This window comes from Scyliorhinus canicula, chromosome 7 (assembly GCF_902713615.1).
Source record: "Scyliorhinus canicula chromosome 7, sScyCan1.1, whole genome shotgun sequence".
NCBI lineage: Eukaryota > Metazoa > Chordata > Chondrichthyes > Carcharhiniformes > Scyliorhinidae > Scyliorhinus > Scyliorhinus canicula.
The window spans coordinates 195615110-195635801 of NC_052152.1; the positions used below are offsets into that span (position 1 = coordinate 195615110).

General features: G+C 46.4%; 1 protein-coding gene across 1 annotated transcript in view; it reads right to left on the reverse strand.

Moving 5' to 3' along the window:
• Positions 1–5238: 5238 nt before the first annotated feature.
• Positions 5239–20692, reverse strand: part of dhx35 (DEAH-box helicase 35) — a 91958-nt gene continuing 76504 nt past the window's right edge. Inside the window, exons 18-22 of the mRNA XM_038803593.1 lie at positions 18179–18308; positions 14640–14721; positions 13211–13282; positions 12758–12869; positions 5239–6141 (exon numbers count right to left, since the gene is read on the reverse strand). Coding sequence (XP_038659521.1) covers positions 6103–6141; positions 12758–12869; positions 13211–13282; positions 14640–14721; positions 18179–18308 — 435 coding nt within the window. The 3' untranslated portion in view covers positions 5239–6102. The remainder of the gene's footprint in view (positions 6142–12757; positions 12870–13210; positions 13283–14639; positions 14722–18178; positions 18309–20692) is intronic.

The window sequence follows — 20692 nt, forward strand, 5'->3', positions numbered from 1 at the left end:
ACGCCTGTAGTCACTAAAGCCACGTACAACGGGTGATGGATTACCCTTTGTTTCTTTGTTATATGTTAGCCATTTTCTTGGGACTGAGTCATTCATAATTTTCCTCATACAAACGAGCATCAAATGGCAGATCATCAAGTGGCTGAAGTGGATGTTCAGCAAAAAACTGTTTTAGCTTTGCTCGTGATGGATATTGGAAGATTCCAGTAATTGATCTTTAATTTTCTTGCGTAGGTTCATTTACAGGATGTGCTTCAGAAACCAAGTCATTTATGCTTGAAGGAATATCTGATTCCCTGTCACTAGTTGAAGCTATGTGTTCAGATGTTGCAACTACAGGCAGTACAGATACCGGAACAAGGAAGCCAGAAGAAATATTGGGCCTGGGTTGATTAGTAATGGATGCACTTGTATTTGTCTCTACATTCAAAGTAGCTCTTCTCTGTTCTTGTAACTCGCATGTCATTGCATCATCACCCTGAGCATTGTTTCTTGCTTCTTGATTATTTGTTGCAGAACTGGATATTGATGTGGATTGTGCTTGTGGTATTATAAACTCTGTAATAGACCTGCATCGCTTGGCTGATTCCTTCCTTTCTGCTTCTTTTTGTTCTTTGCATTTTAGTGACCCAGATTTATGCTTTTCCATGCTGGTAGGGGTAATATTCCTGAAATAAAAACTTAATTAAAAATAGCCCACATTGGGAAAAATGAATATTGATGATTGCAAGAATAACTTGAAGCAACGCCAGATAAACCCCTACTTGATAAAAAATATAAAATAACTTACTTACACTTCAATAGGCTATGTTCATTAGTCAATACTACTGTGGCCTATGCAGCTTCAGAAGAGGAGACAATCCACTGTCCAGTGTTCACACCAGCAAGCAACTGAGACAACTGTTGAAACTTAGAAGTTTGGTCTGACTATAGTAAGACATTAGGAATGGTCCCACGACCAAAGTTAACATGTCCAGTTTGATACCAGTGTAGTGTTACAAGTCGCAACCCTTTGAGTTTACCGATCATGGCTTACCACTTCAATATCTTTGACCTCATGATTCACGGTCAAAGGTACCGCTTCTCCTTTTCGGTGACCTCACGACCCTATGTACTGCTTGATATCCTTTCAAGTTGCCGACCATCTCAAATCACGAACTGTAATTTTATCTTTAAATTCACACACTCTTGCTGAAAACGTGGATTTCCAACTATGTCCACCCGTGTGAACTCCTTTTCACATCCGTTTAAGACTGTTTCATTCCTTCATACACTGAGTGATTATTTGTTTGTTTCTTTATTGCATTTTTATTTGGTATTGCTCTTTTTAAAAACAATTATATTTTATTAAGTTAGAATACAAATCTCAGGAAAGAAGTTGGAGATTTATTTATCTAATTAATTACAATTTTTAAGGGCCCTTCAGAGATTCACGGGCCCTTTCTTGGTTCCCCGGGCCCCGGACCGATGTACCGGCTGAACCAAGACTACTGCTTGATATCCTTTGAAGTTGCCGACCATCTCAAATCACGAATTGTAACTTTATCTTTAAATTCACACACTCTTGCTGAAAACATGGAATTTCCTTAATTATGCCCGACCCGGGCCCCCCTATTCCACATCCTTCCACTACCTCCCCTGCTTCGTTCCTTTTCATGCACTGCTTATTTGTGTCCTGTTCTCTTTATTTTCTTATTCCTTTTTGTTACTAAAACAGTTGTCTGTGTTTGTTTCTTTATTGCATTTTTATTTGATATAGGGTGCCCACTTCATCAGGGGCCCACTTGCCATCGGGCAAGCTGATACCCTGGCCAGTCCGCCACTGCCTAAAGTGATCTTCAACGCAGATTTAAATACCAGGGTGAGCAGACTGCGCTCAACACCTCATTCCACTTACCTGTCTTTTTCAGTGGGACGTCTTGTGTAAATGTTGCAGAGGCTGCGACAATCAAGTGCATGCTCTGGCTACGATTAAGAGCGGCTGATACTAATTGCGGAAAGGTTAGGGCACATGTATAAGAACCAGTTTCCATCTGTGCTGGGGGAGGCTGTGTGGGAAGGAGCAGCAGTCCGCAGTTATGTTATACACAGGGTTTTGTGAATAAATCCATGTTCAGACAGACAGGCTCCAGCTTTTTCCTTTGCCAGAAAGGTGTTCAACAAATTAACATCTTGTTCCTCTTCTCACGTGAAAATGATTCAATTTCACAAATTCCAGTCAAAATAAAAGGTTTTGCCTTTTAAAAAAAATTTAGAGTACCCAATTATCTTTTTCCAATTAAAGGGGCAATTTAGCATGGCCAATCCACCGAGCTTGCACATCTTTGGATTGTGGGGGCGAAACCCACAGCCACAGGGAGAATGTGCAAACTCCACACAGATAGTGACCCGGGGCCGGGACTGAACCCGGGTCCTTAGTGCCGTAGACAGCAGTGCTAACCACTGCACCACCCATAAAAGATTTTGCTGAAACGGTATTTTTCTCTACTTCAGAGGACTGACTGAGCCCACCACTTCCCTTTGTGTATCTGTAGGTTTCCCTGTATTTTCCAGCATGTGGTAGTATGATTAGAGGTACTACGGTACCTGGGAGTGTGAGCTACCATTGGTGGAGAAGGCTCGCTGCTCATTGGCCCAAGTGTTTGCCTTTCATTGGTTGGAATGTAAAATAGCTCCGCCCAGTGAGGCGGGGTATAAGAACCCGTGTTTCCCAGCAACCGGCCTCTTTCTGTACTCGAGCTGCTGGGGAAACATCTTATTGATTAAAGCCTTCAATTTGGACTACATCCTCGTTTCAGTAGTTATTGATCACACATCACAGCATTAGTTTTTTCTCTCTGGAATCCTGTTGGTTCCCTTTAGTGCTTTTCCAAGAGCAACTCTCCTCCGAAAGCAGAGTAGGAACACGTCGACTGGTTGTCACTGCAGGTGACAGGATACCTGACATGACACTTGGCAGATTGCAAACCTTCTGACGTTCAACTCTTGATTCCAATTCCGTTTTGTATTAAATTGACCATTTTTAACTGTGGTGATTTTTCTCTCTTTAGATTCCAAGGGGCAGAGAAAAAAACAACTGGTGCCAGGGGAAACCTTTCATGAGGTCAGGCCTGTCAAATAAGTAGCTGAACAGGAAGGAGCTGGAGAATTTTCACTGGGGTGTTGGAAGGGGAAATCCTGGATCCTTCTGCGGTCAGAAAAACATACTACAATAACCTCGATTCAAGTGATGGTTAGAATCCCTACAGTGCAGAAGGAGGCCATTCGGTCCATCAGTTTTGCACGGCCCTCGGAAGGAACACCCTACTTAAGCTCACTCCTCCACCCTATCTCCATAACCCCACCTAACCTTTTCATAGAATCATCGAATTTACAATGCAGAAGGAGGCCATTCGGCGCATCGAGTCTGCACCATCCCTTGGAAACAGCACTCTACCCAAGCCCACACCTCCACCCTATCACCGTAACCCCACCCAACCTTTTTGGACATTGAGGGCAATTTAGCATGGCCAATCCACCTAACCTGCACATCTTTGGACTGTGGGAGGAAATCGGAGCACCCGGAGGAAACACACACAGGCACGGGGAGAACGTGCAGACTCTGCACAGACAGTGACCCAAGCCGGGAATCGAACCTGGGACGCTGGAGCTGTGAAGCAACTGTGCTAACCACCATGCTGCCCTCTATTGGAAACGAAGGGGCAATTTAGCATGGCCAATCCACCTAACCTGCACATCTTTGGACTGTGGGAGGAAACCGGAGCACTCGGAGGAAACCCACTCAGACACAGTCACACAGAAAGTGGTGGGCAGCACGGTGGCACAGTGGTTAGCACTGCTGCCTCACTGCAGCAGGGATCCATGTTCAATTACGGCCTTGGGTGACTGTGTGGAGTCTGCACGTTCTCCCCGTGTTTGTGTGGCTTTCCACCGGGTGCTCCGGTTTCCTCCCACAGTCCAAATATATGCAGCTTTGGCGGGGTTGCGGGGACAGGGCTCTTTCAGAGCGCCGATGTTGACTCGATGGGCCGAACGGCTTCCTTCTGCACTGTAGGGATTCCATGAATTATGTTTAAAATCCTGCAAGAAAAGGAATATATTTAGGACGGCACTATGGAGCAGTGGAAGCACTGCCGCCTCACGGCGCTGAGAACCCGGGTTCAACCCCAGCCCCGGGGTCACTGTCCGTGTAGGGTTCACACATTCTCCCCCTGTTCGCGTGGGTGTCACCCCCACAACCCAAAGGTGTGCAGGGTAGGGTGGATTGTGCACGTTAAATTCCCCCTTATCGGGAAAAAGTAATTGGGTACTCGAAATTTATTTAAAAAAAGGAATATATTCTGCAGGTATAACATTGTTGGGAGAGAGAGTTGCCAGCAAAAATTCTAGTGTTTGAGATGTGGTGGGTTTTAGAACAAGGGGCGGAATTCTCCGCAACGGCCGACGCCGTCGTGTAACCTGGAGTGTTTCACGACGGCGTCGGAGGCCGCTCCTCGCTCCCTATTCTCCCCCCCCCCCCCCCCCCAGGGGGGCTAGGAGCAGCGTTGCGGAGGACTCGGCCGCCAGGCCTTGACGCTGACGTCAAGGCGGCGCGCCGAGAATGACGCGGCCGGCGGCACCTAATGACGTCAGCCGCGCATGCGCGGTTGCCGTCTTCCCCTCTGCCGCCCCACAAGACGTGGCGGCTTGATCTTGCGGGGCGGCGGAGGGGAAAGAGTGCGTCTCTTGGAGATGCCGGCCCGACGATCGGTGGGGGCCAGTCCCCTCCCGAGCACAGCCGTGGTGCTCAATCCCCTCTCCGCCCCCCACAGGCCCCAAAGTCACCTGTCGCGCGCTGATCACGCCGGCAGCGACCAGGTGTGGTTGCCACCGGCGTGAACATGTCTGGAACGGCAGGCCGCTCGGCCCATCCGGGCCGGAGAATCGCGGTTCGCCATGAAAAGCGGTGACCCGCGATTCTCCGAGTGGCATGTCGCAAAATGCGACACGCCATTTTGGAGGGGGTGGGAGAATCGCCCGGGGGGGGGGGGGGGGGGGGGGGGAGCAGAGCAGCCCTCCCGCGATTCTCCCACCCGGCCTGGGGAGCGGAGAATCGCGCCCAGGGTGTTTCTAATCAGCAGGCCGATGCTCGACCACTGAGCATAGTCAAGCTCCGCAGAACTATGACAGACTGCAGCAAACAGGCCAAAAATTCACACTCTCGCAAAAGCTTTTGTTAAGAAGGCACAGAGCCACACAAGAACTTAAGGCATGGATTTATTTTGCTATCTTTAAAAAAAAAACACTTCAGAAAGGAACACATCATGGCCAGAATGCATACAATGTACAGAGATCAAGGCAACATACTCATTCACGAATGTAATTGAAAGCACTATTCTTCATAGAAGAAGCTGACGGTTAAATAATGAATAAGGAAGTATGCATTTATTGTGACTGTGAACACCCACAGATCACACTGGAAGCCCTGATTTCGAAAGCTGAGTGTATTTATTTTTCTAAGAGATATTTTTACAAGATACTTTGCACTGGAGCCTATAATGTTCTCAGCTTCACAGCTTAGACACAAACTAGTCAGGTAAAGACTATGTAGACTGTATATATATATATAGGTTGAACTATAAATGGATGTACAAGCTTATTGTCCTGCTGACTAAATAAGTGTGCACCATGGAGTCTCAGGGACCACATATCAAGTGAGTTTAAATACATGCTTCCAATTAATTTGTATGTATCTCACCTTGCTGATACAAGCAGATCTTGGTATCATGGATTAGGATTTAGGCTCAAACGAGACAACAGTGCTAAAAAAAAACCCCTCTCTAAACCTACAGGCCCATGATCATCAAACAGGATCCACCAGCAAATAAGAGATACGAGCATGAATATGCCTTGCCCCTTCAGTGCCTGGAATGCCAGGGCCCTGGACCTGCAGACTGGGCGCAATCTGAAATCTGTTTTTTTAACTGTAACCAATAAATAATCTGATGGCATGGGCTGCGTCAAAATTCATTCACAAACAGATGGGGAAAATAAACAGAATTTGGCTTTGCAAGTAGCTGATGGACCCGCCACTTGCAGGTCCGAGTGGAGTCGCTGGAGCAATCAGGTGACTCGAGCTTTCTTTGCCCTCTGAGAAATAGACTGAAAATAAACAACAAAAGCAGAAACAGATTAGCTGCGTAAAGATTTACCTGAAAAACATTCTCTTTTTGTCAGTTTCCATCCTTTCTCTCTCCTGCAGGCAGCGACTCTTGCTATGACATAACAATTTCTATTTACACAGTGCCTTTAACTTAAGCAAATGTCCCAAGGTGCTTTACAGCAGGCATTTTCACAGTCGGGGTCGCGACACACGGGTGGGTCGTGGGCGGGTGTCGGGAGCGCCGCGGCCCTCCCGATTGCGCAAATTTACGCGCAACAGCCGGCCTTCAAAAAGGCCGCGACCATATTTTTAAAATGTGGCCGCACTGCGCACGCTCATCGGTGAACGGGCACGCATGTGCAGTGTGGCCTCATTTTCTTATATGGTTGTGGCCTTCTTGAAGGCTGCTTGCAGCCGGCATTATTAAAAGCCAGCTGCTGTGCATGAATTTGCGCAATCGGGCTTTTCACAGTAACTTCATTGCAGCGTTTATGTGAACCTACTTGTGACAATAAAGATTATTATCAGGGAGATAGGAAGAAGCAGGACTATGGAAGGGTTTGAAAAGAAGGATGAGAATTTTAAAATCAAGACGTTGCTTGACCAGGAGCCCATGTAGGTCAGCGAGCATAAGGGTGGTAAGTGGGTGGGATTCGGTGCCGGCGAGAACATGTGCAACAGAATTTTAGACGACCTCAGATTTACGGAGGGTGGAATATAGGAGACCAGCCAGGAGTGTGTTGGATTAGCCATGTCTAGAAGTAACAAAAACACAAATGATGGTTTCAACTGCAGATGAATTGAGGCAGGGGAAAAGCTGGGCGATGTTCCACACGTGGAAATAGACAGTCTCAGTGATGGCATGAATATGTGGCCAGAAGATCATCTTGAAGTCCAATGCGACATGTGGTTGTGGACAGTCTGGTTTTATCTCGGAAAGTTGCAAGGGGCAGAGGTAGGGTCGGGAGCTAGAGCACAGAGTTTGGAGTGGGGACTGCAAACAATGGCTTCATTCTCCCCAATATTTAATTGGGTTGGGGGGTGGGGGGGAAGAGTTTCTGCTCACCTTGTCACAGGATGTCAGGCAAGCTGAGACAACAGCTCAGCCAGCAGTGGAGTAGTCGAGAGAAGTGGTGGTGGGGTAGAGCTGGGTATTGTCGGTGTTTGTAAACAAAAGCTGTGGTTTTGCTGAGCGGCAGCATGCAGGCGACCAAAAGGTGGGGGCCAACGAGAGATTCTTGGGGGACACCAGGGATAACAGTGTGGGGCAGGAAGACAAGTCATTCCAAGCAATATCCTGGCCATGTTTAGATAGATAAGAATGGAACCAGGAGAGTGCAGTCCCACTTAACCAGAAGGTTATGTTCCACTCAGTGGTTCTTTTGCCTGAGCAAAAGAAGCCGTTCTTCAAGTATGAAATGATTGAGTGTTAACAGCTCATTCAACAACACAGCCATCGCCATGTCTGATTCTACCCCGCTCACTCACAATGGCCACATCCATGTACTTTCCAGTAGGCAATCAAGAGAGTGACTTCCCTCTCCCTGGCTGAGGGCCGACCGCTAATTGGACACAAAGAACTTTAGGATGTCTGAGAGATAACGCAAGTTCTTTCCTTGCTATCATGGACTGGGGACTTACTGCAGCTACGTTCAGAGAAGGTTCAAGGGGCAGCACAGTGGTTATCACTACTATCTCACGGCGCAGAGGTCCCAGGTTCGATCCCAGCTCTGGGTCACTGTCTGTGTGGAATTTGCACATTCACCCCGTGTCTGCGTGGGTTTCGCCCCCACAACCCAAAGATGTGCAGAGTAGGTGGATTGGCCACGCTAAGGTGCAGAGTAGGTGGATTGGCCTCAATTGGAAAAAAATGAATTGGATACTCTATATTTATTTTAGAAAACCAAAAAAAAGGTTCATGTTGTGTATTTATATTGATTTCCGAGTAGCCGCGCTGAAGCAGCATTGAGCACTGTATGATATGTCATGACCTCACCAGAAGTGACGTCAACGATTGCCAGTGCAGGTAACCAGGTAACTGCAGAGTAAAGGAACAGGCTGTACTTAACGCATCTCATTGATAAACTCCTTTAGTTTCTCAGCCTCTGTGCCTTCTAGCATCAATCCTGCGGACACACCACAGAAACTGGCAGTGGGCAAGTCGAAAAGCGCTTGCAAGCCACTGAGGACGAGGAAAAGTAGTCGGAAAAGTTGGGAAAATGGACTTTGAAGAAAGGTTCTCCCCGTGCTCCGGAGCGGAAGGGCTCGGCGGACACGAGTAACGATTGCCCTGCAAGGTGATTAAAAGAGCGCTTGGAGAAGCAAACATGCGGCATGGCGGCACAGTGGTTAACACTGCTGCTTCACAGTGCCTGGGATACGAGTTGAATTCCAGCCTTGGGTGATCGTCTGTGTGGTGTTTGCACTTTCTCCCGTATCTGTATGGGTTTCCTCCAGGTGCTCCGGTTTCTTCCTACAGCCCAAAGATGTGCAGGTTAGATGGATTGGCCATGATAAAATTGACCCGTAGAAATCCAGATGCCACGCTATTTCTTCCTTGATGATAGATCCCAGTATCTTCCCTACTGCTTAGCTATTTTCTCTCCCTACAGATGCTGCCAGACCTGCTGCGATTTTCCAGCATTTCCAGCTTAGAAAAAAACCCAATTAGTGGCACTGCATCTTTGAATATGGCCGAAAGAGGCTGGACAACAGGTGCACGTTGATTATGCAGGACCTTTTAAAGGACATGAGTAATAGTCTCAGTCGATGCTCACTCAAAGTGGCCAGAAGTCACCATAGATCATAGAATTTACAATGCAGAAAGAGGCCATTCGGCCCATCGAGTCTGCACCAGCCCTTGGAAAGAGCACTCTACCCAAGCCCACACCTCCACCCTATCCCCATATCCCAGTAACCCCACCCAACACGAAGGGTAATTTTGGACACTAAGGGCAATTTAGCATGGCAAATCCACCTAACCTGCACATCTTTGGACTGTGGGAGGAAACCGGAGCACCCGGAGGAAACTCACGCAGACACAAGGAAAACGTGCAGACTCCACACAGACAGTGACCCAAGCCAGGAACCGAACTTGGGACCGTGGAGCTGTGAAGCAATTGTGCTAACCACTATGCTAATGTGCTGCCCATAAATGAAGCCAACTTCATCAGAAAAGATGATCGAGAGGTTAGGAGAAGTCTTCAGTAGATTTGGATTTCCTGAACAATTAGTGAGAATTCAAGAATTTAAGTTTCTTGCGAACGCTATACAACATATTTGGTTTTCACCGGACCATCTTGCTACGAATGGACCAGCAGAATGCTTTGCGCAAACAATGAAGCCCACATTAAAGGCAACCGGGGAACAAGGTTCGTTGGCCAAACATCTAAATCAATTCCTCCTCATGTATAGGAATGCTGCTTACTCGTCAACAAATATTTCTCCAGCGTTATTGGTGGTGAAGCAACAATTACGTTCGGCATTCGACCTACTGAAATCTCCAAGGCCAAAATAAATTGTTCAAAAGAAACAACAAGGTCAGATTGAACAGCAGTAAAACAAAGCCAAAGTATTGTCTTCTGGGCAGCACGGTGGCCTAGTGGTTAGCACAACCGCCTCACGGCGCTGAGGTCCCAGGTTCGATCCCGGCTCTGGGTCACTGTCCGTGTGGAGTTTGCACATTCTCCCCGTGTCTGCGTGGGTTTCGCCCCCACAACCCAAAAATGTGCAGAGTAGGTGGATTGGCCACGCTAAATTGCCCCTTAATTGGAAAAAATAATTGGGTAATCTAAATTTTAAAAAAAAATAATTATTGTCTTCTGCCAGGGACAAGAAACTCTGGCTCGGAAATACTCTACAGGCAGCAATGGGGTCCCGCAATGAACATCGCACAGATGTCTCATATATCGTCCAGACCCAGGATGATGTCATCTGGAGGAGGCATGCGGACCAACTGTTGGCAGGAGAACCAGTCCGTGGGAGATAGAACCTGCAGTGATTCCCAATTCAACTGCAGAAGATTCTGACCTGAACCTTCATGAAACCCAGACACCGACAGAACCGGTTGAGGAAACAGACACCTCAATTTCAGACCAAGCACAGGGTCAACCTTGAGCTACAACATTGACACCGGTCAAAACAAATACTAACAACGTACATACGTCAGAAACGCCAGAGGCTATGGCTGGTGCCAAGAAGCAGACACCTGAGGTTTGCCGGCATCATTCAGAGAATGCCGACCCCCCAAACCATCGGAATTATTGATCATTGTTGTTTGATTATTGTTTATGTTGCACTTGTTAAAATTTGTTGGGGACATTCTATTTAAAGGGGAAGAAAACGTTACGCAATCATATTGATTTCTGAGAAGCAGCATTGAGCACTGTATCATGATAAATGCGTGACAACACCGGAAGTGGCGTTAACTGATCACTCGTGCAGAGTAAAGAAGCAATCTCATTAATAAAGCTCCTTTAGTTTCTCAGCCTCTGTGTCTCCTGGCATCAATCCTGCGGACACAACAGCTCACTAGTCTAATTCCAGGAATGGGTGGGTTGTCTTACGAGGAAAGGTTGCAGTTAGGTTTCATCCACTCATGTTTAGAAGAGTAAAAGGCGACTTCATCAAAACCTTTACGATCCTGAGGGGTATTCACAGGGTGGATGTGGAGCGGATGTTTCTCGTTGTTCGAGAATCTAGAACTAGGGATCGCTGTTTAAAAATAAGGTCACTCATTCAAGACAGAGATGGGAAGACATTTTTTCCCATCAGAGGATTATAAATCTCTGGAACTATCTTCCTCAAAAGGCAGTGGAAGCAAAGTCTTTGAATATTTTTAAGGCCCAGCTAGATAGGTTCTTAAATACAAAGGGGTGAAAGGTTATCGGTAGACAGGAATGTGGGGTTGAGGTTACAAGCCGATCATCCATAATCTTATTGAATGGCGGAGCAGACATTAGGGGCCGGGTGGCCTACTCCTTCCCCTAATTTGTATGTTTGTGTGTTAGTCACATGATGCCTTTCCCAAATGAGCCATTTGTCACTCTTGCCCCAGTTTCAATCTCCAATCTGAGATCAACGTCACTGATTTCGGCTGGGGGACAATGGGTGCTACAGTTGGCTTCACTCCACCTTCATAGAACATAGAACATAGAACAGTACAGCACAGAACAGGCCCTTCGGCCCTCAATGTTGTGCCGAGCCATGATCACCCTACTCAAACCCACGTATCCACCCTATACCCGTAACCCAACAACCCCCCCTTAACCTTACTTTTATTAGGACACTAAGGGCAATTTAGCATGGCCAATCCACCTAACCCGCACATCTTTGGACTGTGGGAGGAAACCGGAGCACCCGGAGGAAACCCACGCACACAGGGGGAGGACGTGCAGACTCCGCACAGACAGTGACCCAGCCGGGAATCGAACCTGGGACCCTGGAGCTGTGAAGCATTTATGCTAACCACCATGCTACCCTGCTGCCCTCATCAAGCAGAGAGCTCGTACTCTAGATTGTTATTAGTGACCTCGGCTGGAAATGTACATATTTGGTCATCGGGTGAAGGTAGGAGAGAGCTTGGCCACGATGAGCCCCTTAGTCCAACAGCCAATCAACACCTACTGTCAAGCCGCATTTAAAAAAAAATTATAAATTTAGAGTACCCAATTCATTTTTTTCAATTAAGAGTCAATTTAGTGTGGCCAATCCGCCTAGCCTGCACTTCTTTGGGTTGTGGGGGCGAAACCCACACAAACATGGGGAGAATGGCCAATATTCCTCCCACAACCACCAAAACAAAATACAGGTTAACTTCATAAACTTTCCTAGTTACCTAAAAAGTAACAGCATCTACACCATAAAAGTAATTCACACTTTAGAATCTCCTGCAGATGTGGTAAGATGCTGTATTTGTTCCACTCTAACCCGCAATATTTCTGGGTTCAGATGTGACATCATAAATCGCTCTTATCTTTGTTTTATAAATTTAGAGTACCCATTTATTTTTTCTCCAATTAAGGTGCAATTTAGCATGGCCAATCCACCTAACCGGCACATCTTTGGGTAGTGGTGGTGAAACCCATACAGACATGGGGAGAATGGGAACTCCACACGGACAGTGAGTGACCCAGGGCCGGAATTCGAACCCGAGTCCCAAGCGCCATAGTCCCAGTGCTAACCACTGCGCCATATGCCGCCCTATAAATCACTCTTATAACCCTAAGAGAGCTGTGCCTCATGATGGTATTAAGTTTTATAGTTCATTATCCAAGGCAATTACTCTACTCTTGCCACCCATCTTCCAGTGACAGGATATGCTGCAGGGTACAGTCCCAAACAGAGCAAAGAGTAAGGGGCAGCATGGTGGCGCAGTGGTTAGCACTGCAGTCTCACTGCACCGAGGTCCCAGATTCGATCCCGGCTCTGGGTCACTGTCCCTGTGGAGTTTGCACATTCTCCCCGTGTTTGCGTGGGTTTCACCCCCACAACCCAAAAGAAGTACAGGGTAGGTGGATTGGTCACGCTAAATTGACCCTTAATTGGAAAAATGAATTGGGTACTCTAATTTTTTAATAAATAAAGAAACAGAGCAAAGAGTAGACAGATACTTACTGTTCTTCTCCGATAGAAATGCGGGGCTAATTCTAACAACCATGAAGATTCGATCGCGGTCACATCCCTCATGAAGTACTTGGATGTCTGGATGATCTCGTTATAGACAACCCTGGCGACAGTTAGAGTGACAATGAGGGCTTTACAAAGTCACAAACTTTGATTTCACAGGCTGCTACAAGGTTCCCCCACTTCATACAAAAACGAACATTTAATACCCCAAATGTTACGATCTGGAATGCACGGTCTGGAAATGGGATGGAACCAGATTCAGAAATAATTTTCAAAAGGGAAGTGGATACATACTTGAAATGCGGAATGGGGAACTGGATACTAATGCGGCATGAGGCTGATTCGATAACTTTTAGAGAACCAGCAGAGGCTTAGTCCTTCCGTACTGTACCATTCTATGATCGAATAAAAATGATATAATCGTCATAGAGTTAAACTTACCACTGCGGTTCCTTCTCGCCATACAATACGGAAGCTGGATGAATATAAAGCTCATAATCATCTCGAATGGTCCTGCAAAAAAATAAAAGATTGTGCTTACAGCTGCATTCTACATTAAGAAGTCTTACAACACCAGGTTAAAGTCCAACATGTTTGTTTCAAACACTAGCTTTCGAAGCACTGCTCCTTCCTCAGGTGAATGTCACCTTCCTCACCTGAGGAAGGAGCTGCGCTCCGAAAGCTCGTGTTTGAAACAAACCTGTTGGACTTTAACCTGGTGTTGTAAGACTTCTTACTGCACTCACCCCAGTCCAACGCTGGCATCTCCACATCATGGCTACCATTTACACTAGAAGATGTCATAGTAAAATGTACAGGGTATATTCGAGTACAGATTATTTTATAACTTAATTTAATTTTTCAATCTGTATTATTTTGTGGGATGTGGGGTTCACTGGCAAGGCCACCATTTGCTGCCCACCCCTAATTGTCCATGGACTAAGTGGCTTGTTCAGCCATTTCAATGCACAGTGCTGTGGGTCTGGCGTAACATGTAGGCCAGACCTGTAAGAATGGCAGATTCCCTTCATTAAAAGGGCATAAGTGAACCAGATGATTTTTTAAAAATCACAATTAATGATGCTTGTCATGGTCACCATTGCTGAGACTAGCCTTACATTTCAGGTTTAGTAATTGAATTTAAATTCCACTACTTGCTGCGATGGGATTTGAAACCATGCTCCCCGGGGTATTAGCCTAGTCCGTGACATCACGACTACACTGCCATTCCCCTAAATTATAATGGAGGGTGCTGTAAAACGGATGCCTCATTATAGAGTTGCCCCAGAGGGAGAATTTTTCTTCTCCTTTTATCTTTCTTCCGAAGGTGTTGCCTCTGCTCACTCAAATGGTCATTATTTATGTGTGAGCCATTCGATCACAGGGGTATCAAAGCTGAGCCAAGTTAAAGACAGAGAGGGCCGCACGGTGGCACAGTGGATAGCATTGCTGCCTCACGGCGCTGAGGTCCCAGGTTCGATCCTGGCTCTGGGTCACTGTTTGTGTGGAGTCTGCACGTTCTCCCCGTGTTTGTGTGGGTTTCGCCCCCACAATCCAAAGATGTGCAGGCGAGGTGGATTGGCCACGCTAAATCGTCCCTTAATTGGAAAAAATGAATTGGGTACTCTAAATTTATTTTTAAAAAGTTAAAGACAGAGAGCAGCCATAAGCAGCATGTTTCAAAAAGTGTCAGGACATGGCACCTATCAAAGAGAGTTATAATGAAAACTATGCAGTATATCAAAGACAATATGCATGACATCCAATTGCTTTATAATGATGGATGTTAGATTCATTAAATGCGATTGAAAGGTCATGAGAGAGAGAAAAAAAATCAAGAACATGATGGCAAAACTGCCTGGGTGGTTACCTGTAGAATCCAGAGTAGTGAAACTTTGCCGCATTAGCGAAGAAGCCTGAAACAATACACCGCAGGATAGGATCTGGGTCACCTGAGGAGAGAGTGTGTAAAGCAGGTAACTTCTCATTTCAGACAGCTGCAGGAGTATACAGTACTACTTTACCCATGTTCTGTTAACCTGGGCCCGTGGAGTGGGTTGAGGCTGGAGAGGGGTTGGAGTAGGCTGACACAAGGTTGGGGCCTGGCTGGTTCCGTGGTGGGGCTGTGCCATTGTTCTGACAGCCGCTCTTAATCATTAATCTCGCCGTTGTCATGCATCGGGGTCAGTAGGATTACATTTTGCGATAATCTATTTGGACAGTCAACAAATGCAACGCCTGATTACCGTTTAATGGTTTCAAGGGCAGATTGGTTAGCACAGTTGCCTCACAGCTGCAGGGTCCCAGATTCGATTCCCGCCTTAGGTCACTGTCTGCACGGAGTCTGCACTGTCCCCCGTGTCTGCGTGGGTTTCCTCCGGGTGCTCCGGTTTCCTCCCTCAGTCCAAAGATGTGCAAGGTTAGGTGGATTGGCCATGATAAATTGCCCTTAGCTTAGGTGGGGTTACTGGTTCACGGGGATAAGGCGGAGGTGAGGGTTTAAGTGGGGTGCTCTTTCCAAGAGCCGGTGCAGACCCGATGGGCCAAATGGCCTCTTTCTGCATTGTAAATTCTATGATCTATGATTCTTGCATTTAATGAACTAAAATGCTCATAACAACAGCAAAACACTCATATGGAGTAGATGATGCTTTTCTTCTTAAGGAATGTCTTATGTTATCATATTGCAAGGAGTTGAATGCTTTCTTTTAAATATAAATTTAGAGTATCCAATTCATTTTTCTGAATTATGGGGCAATTTAGCGCGGCCAATCCACCTGCCCTTTTAAAAAAAAAAATTTTGTGTACGCAATTAATTTTTTCCAATTAAGTGGTAATCCATCTAGCCTGCACATCTTTGGGTTGTGGGGGCGAAACCCACACAAGCACGGAGAGAATGTACAAACTCCACATGGACAGTGACCCAGAGCCGGGATCGAACCTGGGACCTGGAGCCGTGAGGCAACCGTGCTAACCACGTGTGCACCGTGCTGCCACCCAAGGAGTTAAATGTTGACGTGACGCAACAGATTTCTCAGAATTCTAATTGAAGCAACAATGAATGTTATAACGCGCATGGACTCGTCCAGCTGGGTGTGATTGTTCCCTGGTGCTGATTGGACTGTGAGTTAACCAGCAGGTGACAAAAAGGAGTGAGGACCCAGAGATGTGTGACCGGGTCCTGTGTGAATACTGCTGTTATGCTGAATAAACGTCTTTCTTATGAATTCTTGGACTCCTGCTTTGCCGTTTATTTCAGTGAAACATATAGTAAATCCACACGCTGCCCTATATTAACGCGGTGGCACAGTGGTTAGCACTTTTGCTTCACAGCGCCAGGGACCCAGGTTTGATTCCCGGCTTGGGTCGCTGTCTGTGCGGAGTCTGCACGTTCTCCCCGTGTTGGCGTGGGTTTGCTCCGGTTTCCTCCCACAAATCCCGAAAGACGTACTTGTGAAGTGAATTGGACATTTTGAATTCTCCCTCAGTGTACGCGAACAGGCGCCGGAATGTGGCAACTTGGGGATTTTCCCAGTAACTTCATTGCAGTGTTAATGTAAGCCTACTTGTGACAATAATAAAGATTATTATTAACCTCGTCAAGGGTTCCTCCATGTCATGTTGTAACATACTTTCACTCCCTGGAACTGGAGATTAAACCAAGGATCGATCCGGATTTCAGGAGCCAGTAGTGCAGTGGACTGACCAATAGGATATGATGTTGGACCTGTAATTCCAACACAGGTAATTCCAATAATAGGGGAGGGTTTAGCATAGTGGGCTAAACAGCTGGCTTGTAAAGCCGATCAAGGCCAGCAGCGCGGGTTCAATTCCCGTACCGGCCTCCCCGAACAGGCACCGGAATGTGGCGACTAGGGGCGTTTCACAGTAACTTCATTGAAGCCTACTTGTGACAATAAGCGGTTATTATTAATTATTATTATTAATTCACTGCAGTAAGGGCGGCATTTGACACAGTGGTTAGCACTGGGACTGCGGCGCCGAGGACCCAGGTTCGAAACCCGGCCATGGATCACTGTCCGTGTGGAATTTGCACGTTCTCCCCATGTCTGCATGGGTTTCACCCCCACAACCCAAAGATGTGCAGGTTAGGTGGATTGGCCGCGCTAAATTGCCCCTTAATTGGAAAAAAAAATAATTGGGTACTCCAAATTTTAAAAAATCCCAAATCACAGGAGCACTATAAAAGTGTGTCACTGACCCACATAAGGATGTATTAGGTCAGGTGACTAAAGGCCTGGTCAAACAGATTTAAAAAAAAAATGTAAAGTACCCAATTCGTTTTTTCCAATTAGGGGGCAATTTAACCACCTACCTTGGGTTTTGGGGGCAAAACTGATGCAAACATGGAGAGAATGTGCAAACAGTGGCCCAGAGCCGGGATCGAACCTGGGACCCCGGCGCCGTGAGGCAGCAGTGCTAACCACTGCGCCACCGTGCTGCCCCCAAACAAACAGATTTTAAAAGGACTCTCCTAAGGAAGGAAAGCTAAGGAAGAGAGGCAGTACAGCGGGAGGTCTCGGAAGAGTATGCCAGAGCTTAGGACCTAGGCAACTGAAGGGAAACCTAGTGATGGTGGAGCAAATAAAATTGGAGATGCTCAAGAGAACAGGATTAGTGGAGATATCTCGGAGGGTTGTGGAGCTGGGGGAGGTGACAGAGATAGGGAGGGGGTGAGGTCACGGAGAGTTTTGAAAACTTGCTTGACCTGGAGCCAATATAAATCAGCGAGCATAGGGGGTGATAGGGGAAACAGATCTGGTGCACGTTAAGGCACAGGCAAGAGTGTTTTGGATGACCACAAGTTTACAGAGGGTAGAATGTGGAAGACCAGTCAGGAGAACCTTGGAATGGTCAAGTATCAAAGGCATGATTCAGGGTTTCGGTAGCACACAGGGGTTAGTCCATCCACCAGGGTGAGGCAGGGTAAAGTAGCAGACAGAAGCCAGATACTTCTCTGTGAGAACAAAAAAAACCCCTGCTACCTTTTCTCATCAACTGGTTAATATAACGCAGGGTGCAGATTCACTGTTGCTTTAGTTGGAACTGTGAGATAGTTATGGATAAGAGCAAAAATAAAATCTAAGAAGGGTTTCTCACTAACCTGGGCCAAAAGGCTGTCGCTTCCGCTATTTTAAACCTGAATAAATAAATTCCGCAACAGACATGCCCCCCCTCCTCACTATCCCCCGTCAGCAGTGGAGAACCAAAATCTTGTTGACAGCAAACACAATACTCTGACATAATTGTCACAGAATTGTGAGCAGCCATTTCCAACTGTTATTAATTATTGCCTTAGCCCAGCCAGCTGACAACACAATGGTTGTCCTCTTAACTACTCGGCTGTGACCTGTATAAGGAATTTCAAATACTCCACCGTGTTAATACCTTCGCTTGATTTCTTCGGCACTCTGAATTTGGACAATAACTTCTTCAGCTGCTCCCGGACTGTCGTGGCTCGAACAAGTCCTTTGTAATTTAAGAAATGTTTCTGGCACCACTGTGAGTTTTTATTGTGCTGCAACGGACAAAGAAAATATATGAACATTGACCGCGTCAATCTCTAACTCATCATTCACAGCAGTCGCATGATTATGCTCCAAAAAGTAAAGGGTTTAACAATGTAACGAGGTAGTAATGGCAAGCAGTCACCCACTCGCTGAGGTTTTAAAGTACGAGGAACACAAAATGTTTAGCAGGTCACTCAGCATCTGTACAGAGAAAATACTTTGGGTGTAAATCGTTCCTCAGAACTGATGTCAGTACATGTGTAGGTTAGGTGGATTGGCCACACGAAATTGCCCCTTAATTGGAAAAATAATAATTGGGTACTCTTAATTTATTTTAAAAAAAGAACTGATGTCAGCGCTAACCTACTCAGGGCGGCACTGATGGATATTTGAGCCTCTACCCTATGTACTGTTTTCCATTTTATTTTAGCCCAGTTACATCCTCTTTCAAGAGTCAATTTGACCATTCTTCATCTTATTCTCGCAAACCCATATTCCCCTGCTCTCTGCTAGATCACAAGTCTCACCACTTCCTGCAGAGGCCTCACTGTGCCACGTAGCATAGCCTTACCTTCCACAGAGTTTTCAACGGGTGGAAGTTAGGTTGGCACCTGGGTGCAGGAGACTGATTTCCTGTAGAATTCAGCCGATTTTACCAGGTTGAGAAAACAGGATGTCGCTGTCCCCTTTCAGCTGTGATGGATATTGTTGGGACATCCCACTTACCTTGGGATAGCTGTGAGGAGTATCACAAATCCAGGAATGACGTTTGCTCAACTGGTGTGGCTCCCAGCTCCGATACAAACACTTCTACTTGTCCTTCTGTCCTTTACGCTTAATCAAACAAATGCATTTACTTCTGACGCAGTTATAATGAATCAGTTACAAAGGGGAGAATTTTTTTTTTTTTAAACACAGAAAGTGGCAGTCGTTGCCAATGAGGTTGGTGGAAGTAGAGACAATGAATGGTTTCAAAAGGAAACTGGATGAGCACTTGAGGGAAATAAATGCTACCAGGATAGAGCAGGGCAATGGGACTGATTGGATTGTTCTACAGAGGCATGGCATTGACTCGATGGGCCATGTATCATTCTTCTGCGCCATTATGACGCTATGTCAGACAGTGGTTATTATACTGCTCACTCACATCATTAGTCACTCAAATATAACAATAGATTACATTTCTATAATGCTGTTAACACAAAGACATTCCAAGGTGCTTCACAGGAAAACATTCAAACAAAATTTGACACAGCGCCACAGAGGAGATATTAGGACATGTGACCAAAAGCTTAGTCGAAGAGGTAGGTTGCAAAGAGCGTCTTCAAGGAGAGGAGAGAGGTAGATATTTTTCGGAGGAAATCTCAGAGCAGGTAGGTAGCACGGCTGCCAATGGTGGAATGATGAAAAGAGACCAGAATGCAGCCACCTTGAGCTCTGCTTATTGGGATCTGGCTGTCCAGTCACTGAAATTCAAATCTTTTCAGTCGAGGCGGCACGGTGGCGCAGTGGTTAGCACTGCTGCATGGTAGCACAGTGGTTAGCACAGTTGTTTAACAATTCCAGAGTCCCTGGTTCAATTCCCGGCTTGGGTCACTGTCTGTGCGGAGTCTGCAGGTTCTCCCCGTGTCTGCGTGGGTTTCCTCCGGGTGCTCCAGTTTCCTCCCACAACCCATAGATGTGCAGGTTTAGGTGGATTGACCATGAGAAATTGCCCTGAGTGTCCACAAAGGTTAGGTGGGGTTACAGGGATAGGGTCGAGGTGTGGGCTTAAGTGGGGTGGTCTTTCCAAGGGCCAGTGCACACTCAATGGGCCGAATGGCCTCCTGCTGCACTGTAAATGCGATGATCGATGACCCTGATTCAATCCCAGCCCCGGGTCACTGTCCGTGTGGAGTTTGCCCATTCTTCCCGTGTCCGCGTGGGTCTCACCATCATAACCCAAAAAGATGTGCAGGGTAGGTGGATTGGTCACACTAAATTGCCCCTTAATTGGAAAAACAAAGAATTGGGTACTTAAAATTGTAAAAAGAGAGCGCAGCACGGTGGCGCAGAGGTTAGCCCTGCTGCCCCACGGCAACGAGGTCCCAGGTTCGATCCTGGCTCTGGGTCACTGTCCGTGTGGAGTTTGCACATTCTCCCCATGTTTGCGTGGGTTTCACCTCCTCAACCCAAAGATGTTCAGGGTAGGTGGATTGGCCACGCTAAATTGCCCCTTAATTGGAAAAAATGAATTGGGTACACTAAATTTATTTTCTTTTAAATAAAAAAGAAAATCTTTTCAGTCGATGAATTAAAAAAGTTGAGCAACAAAGCCACGTGCAGCAATCTGCAAAGAGGCAGACTTGGACTCTCTTGATGCAAGCTACTCAACATTTGTTTAAAGAAGGAA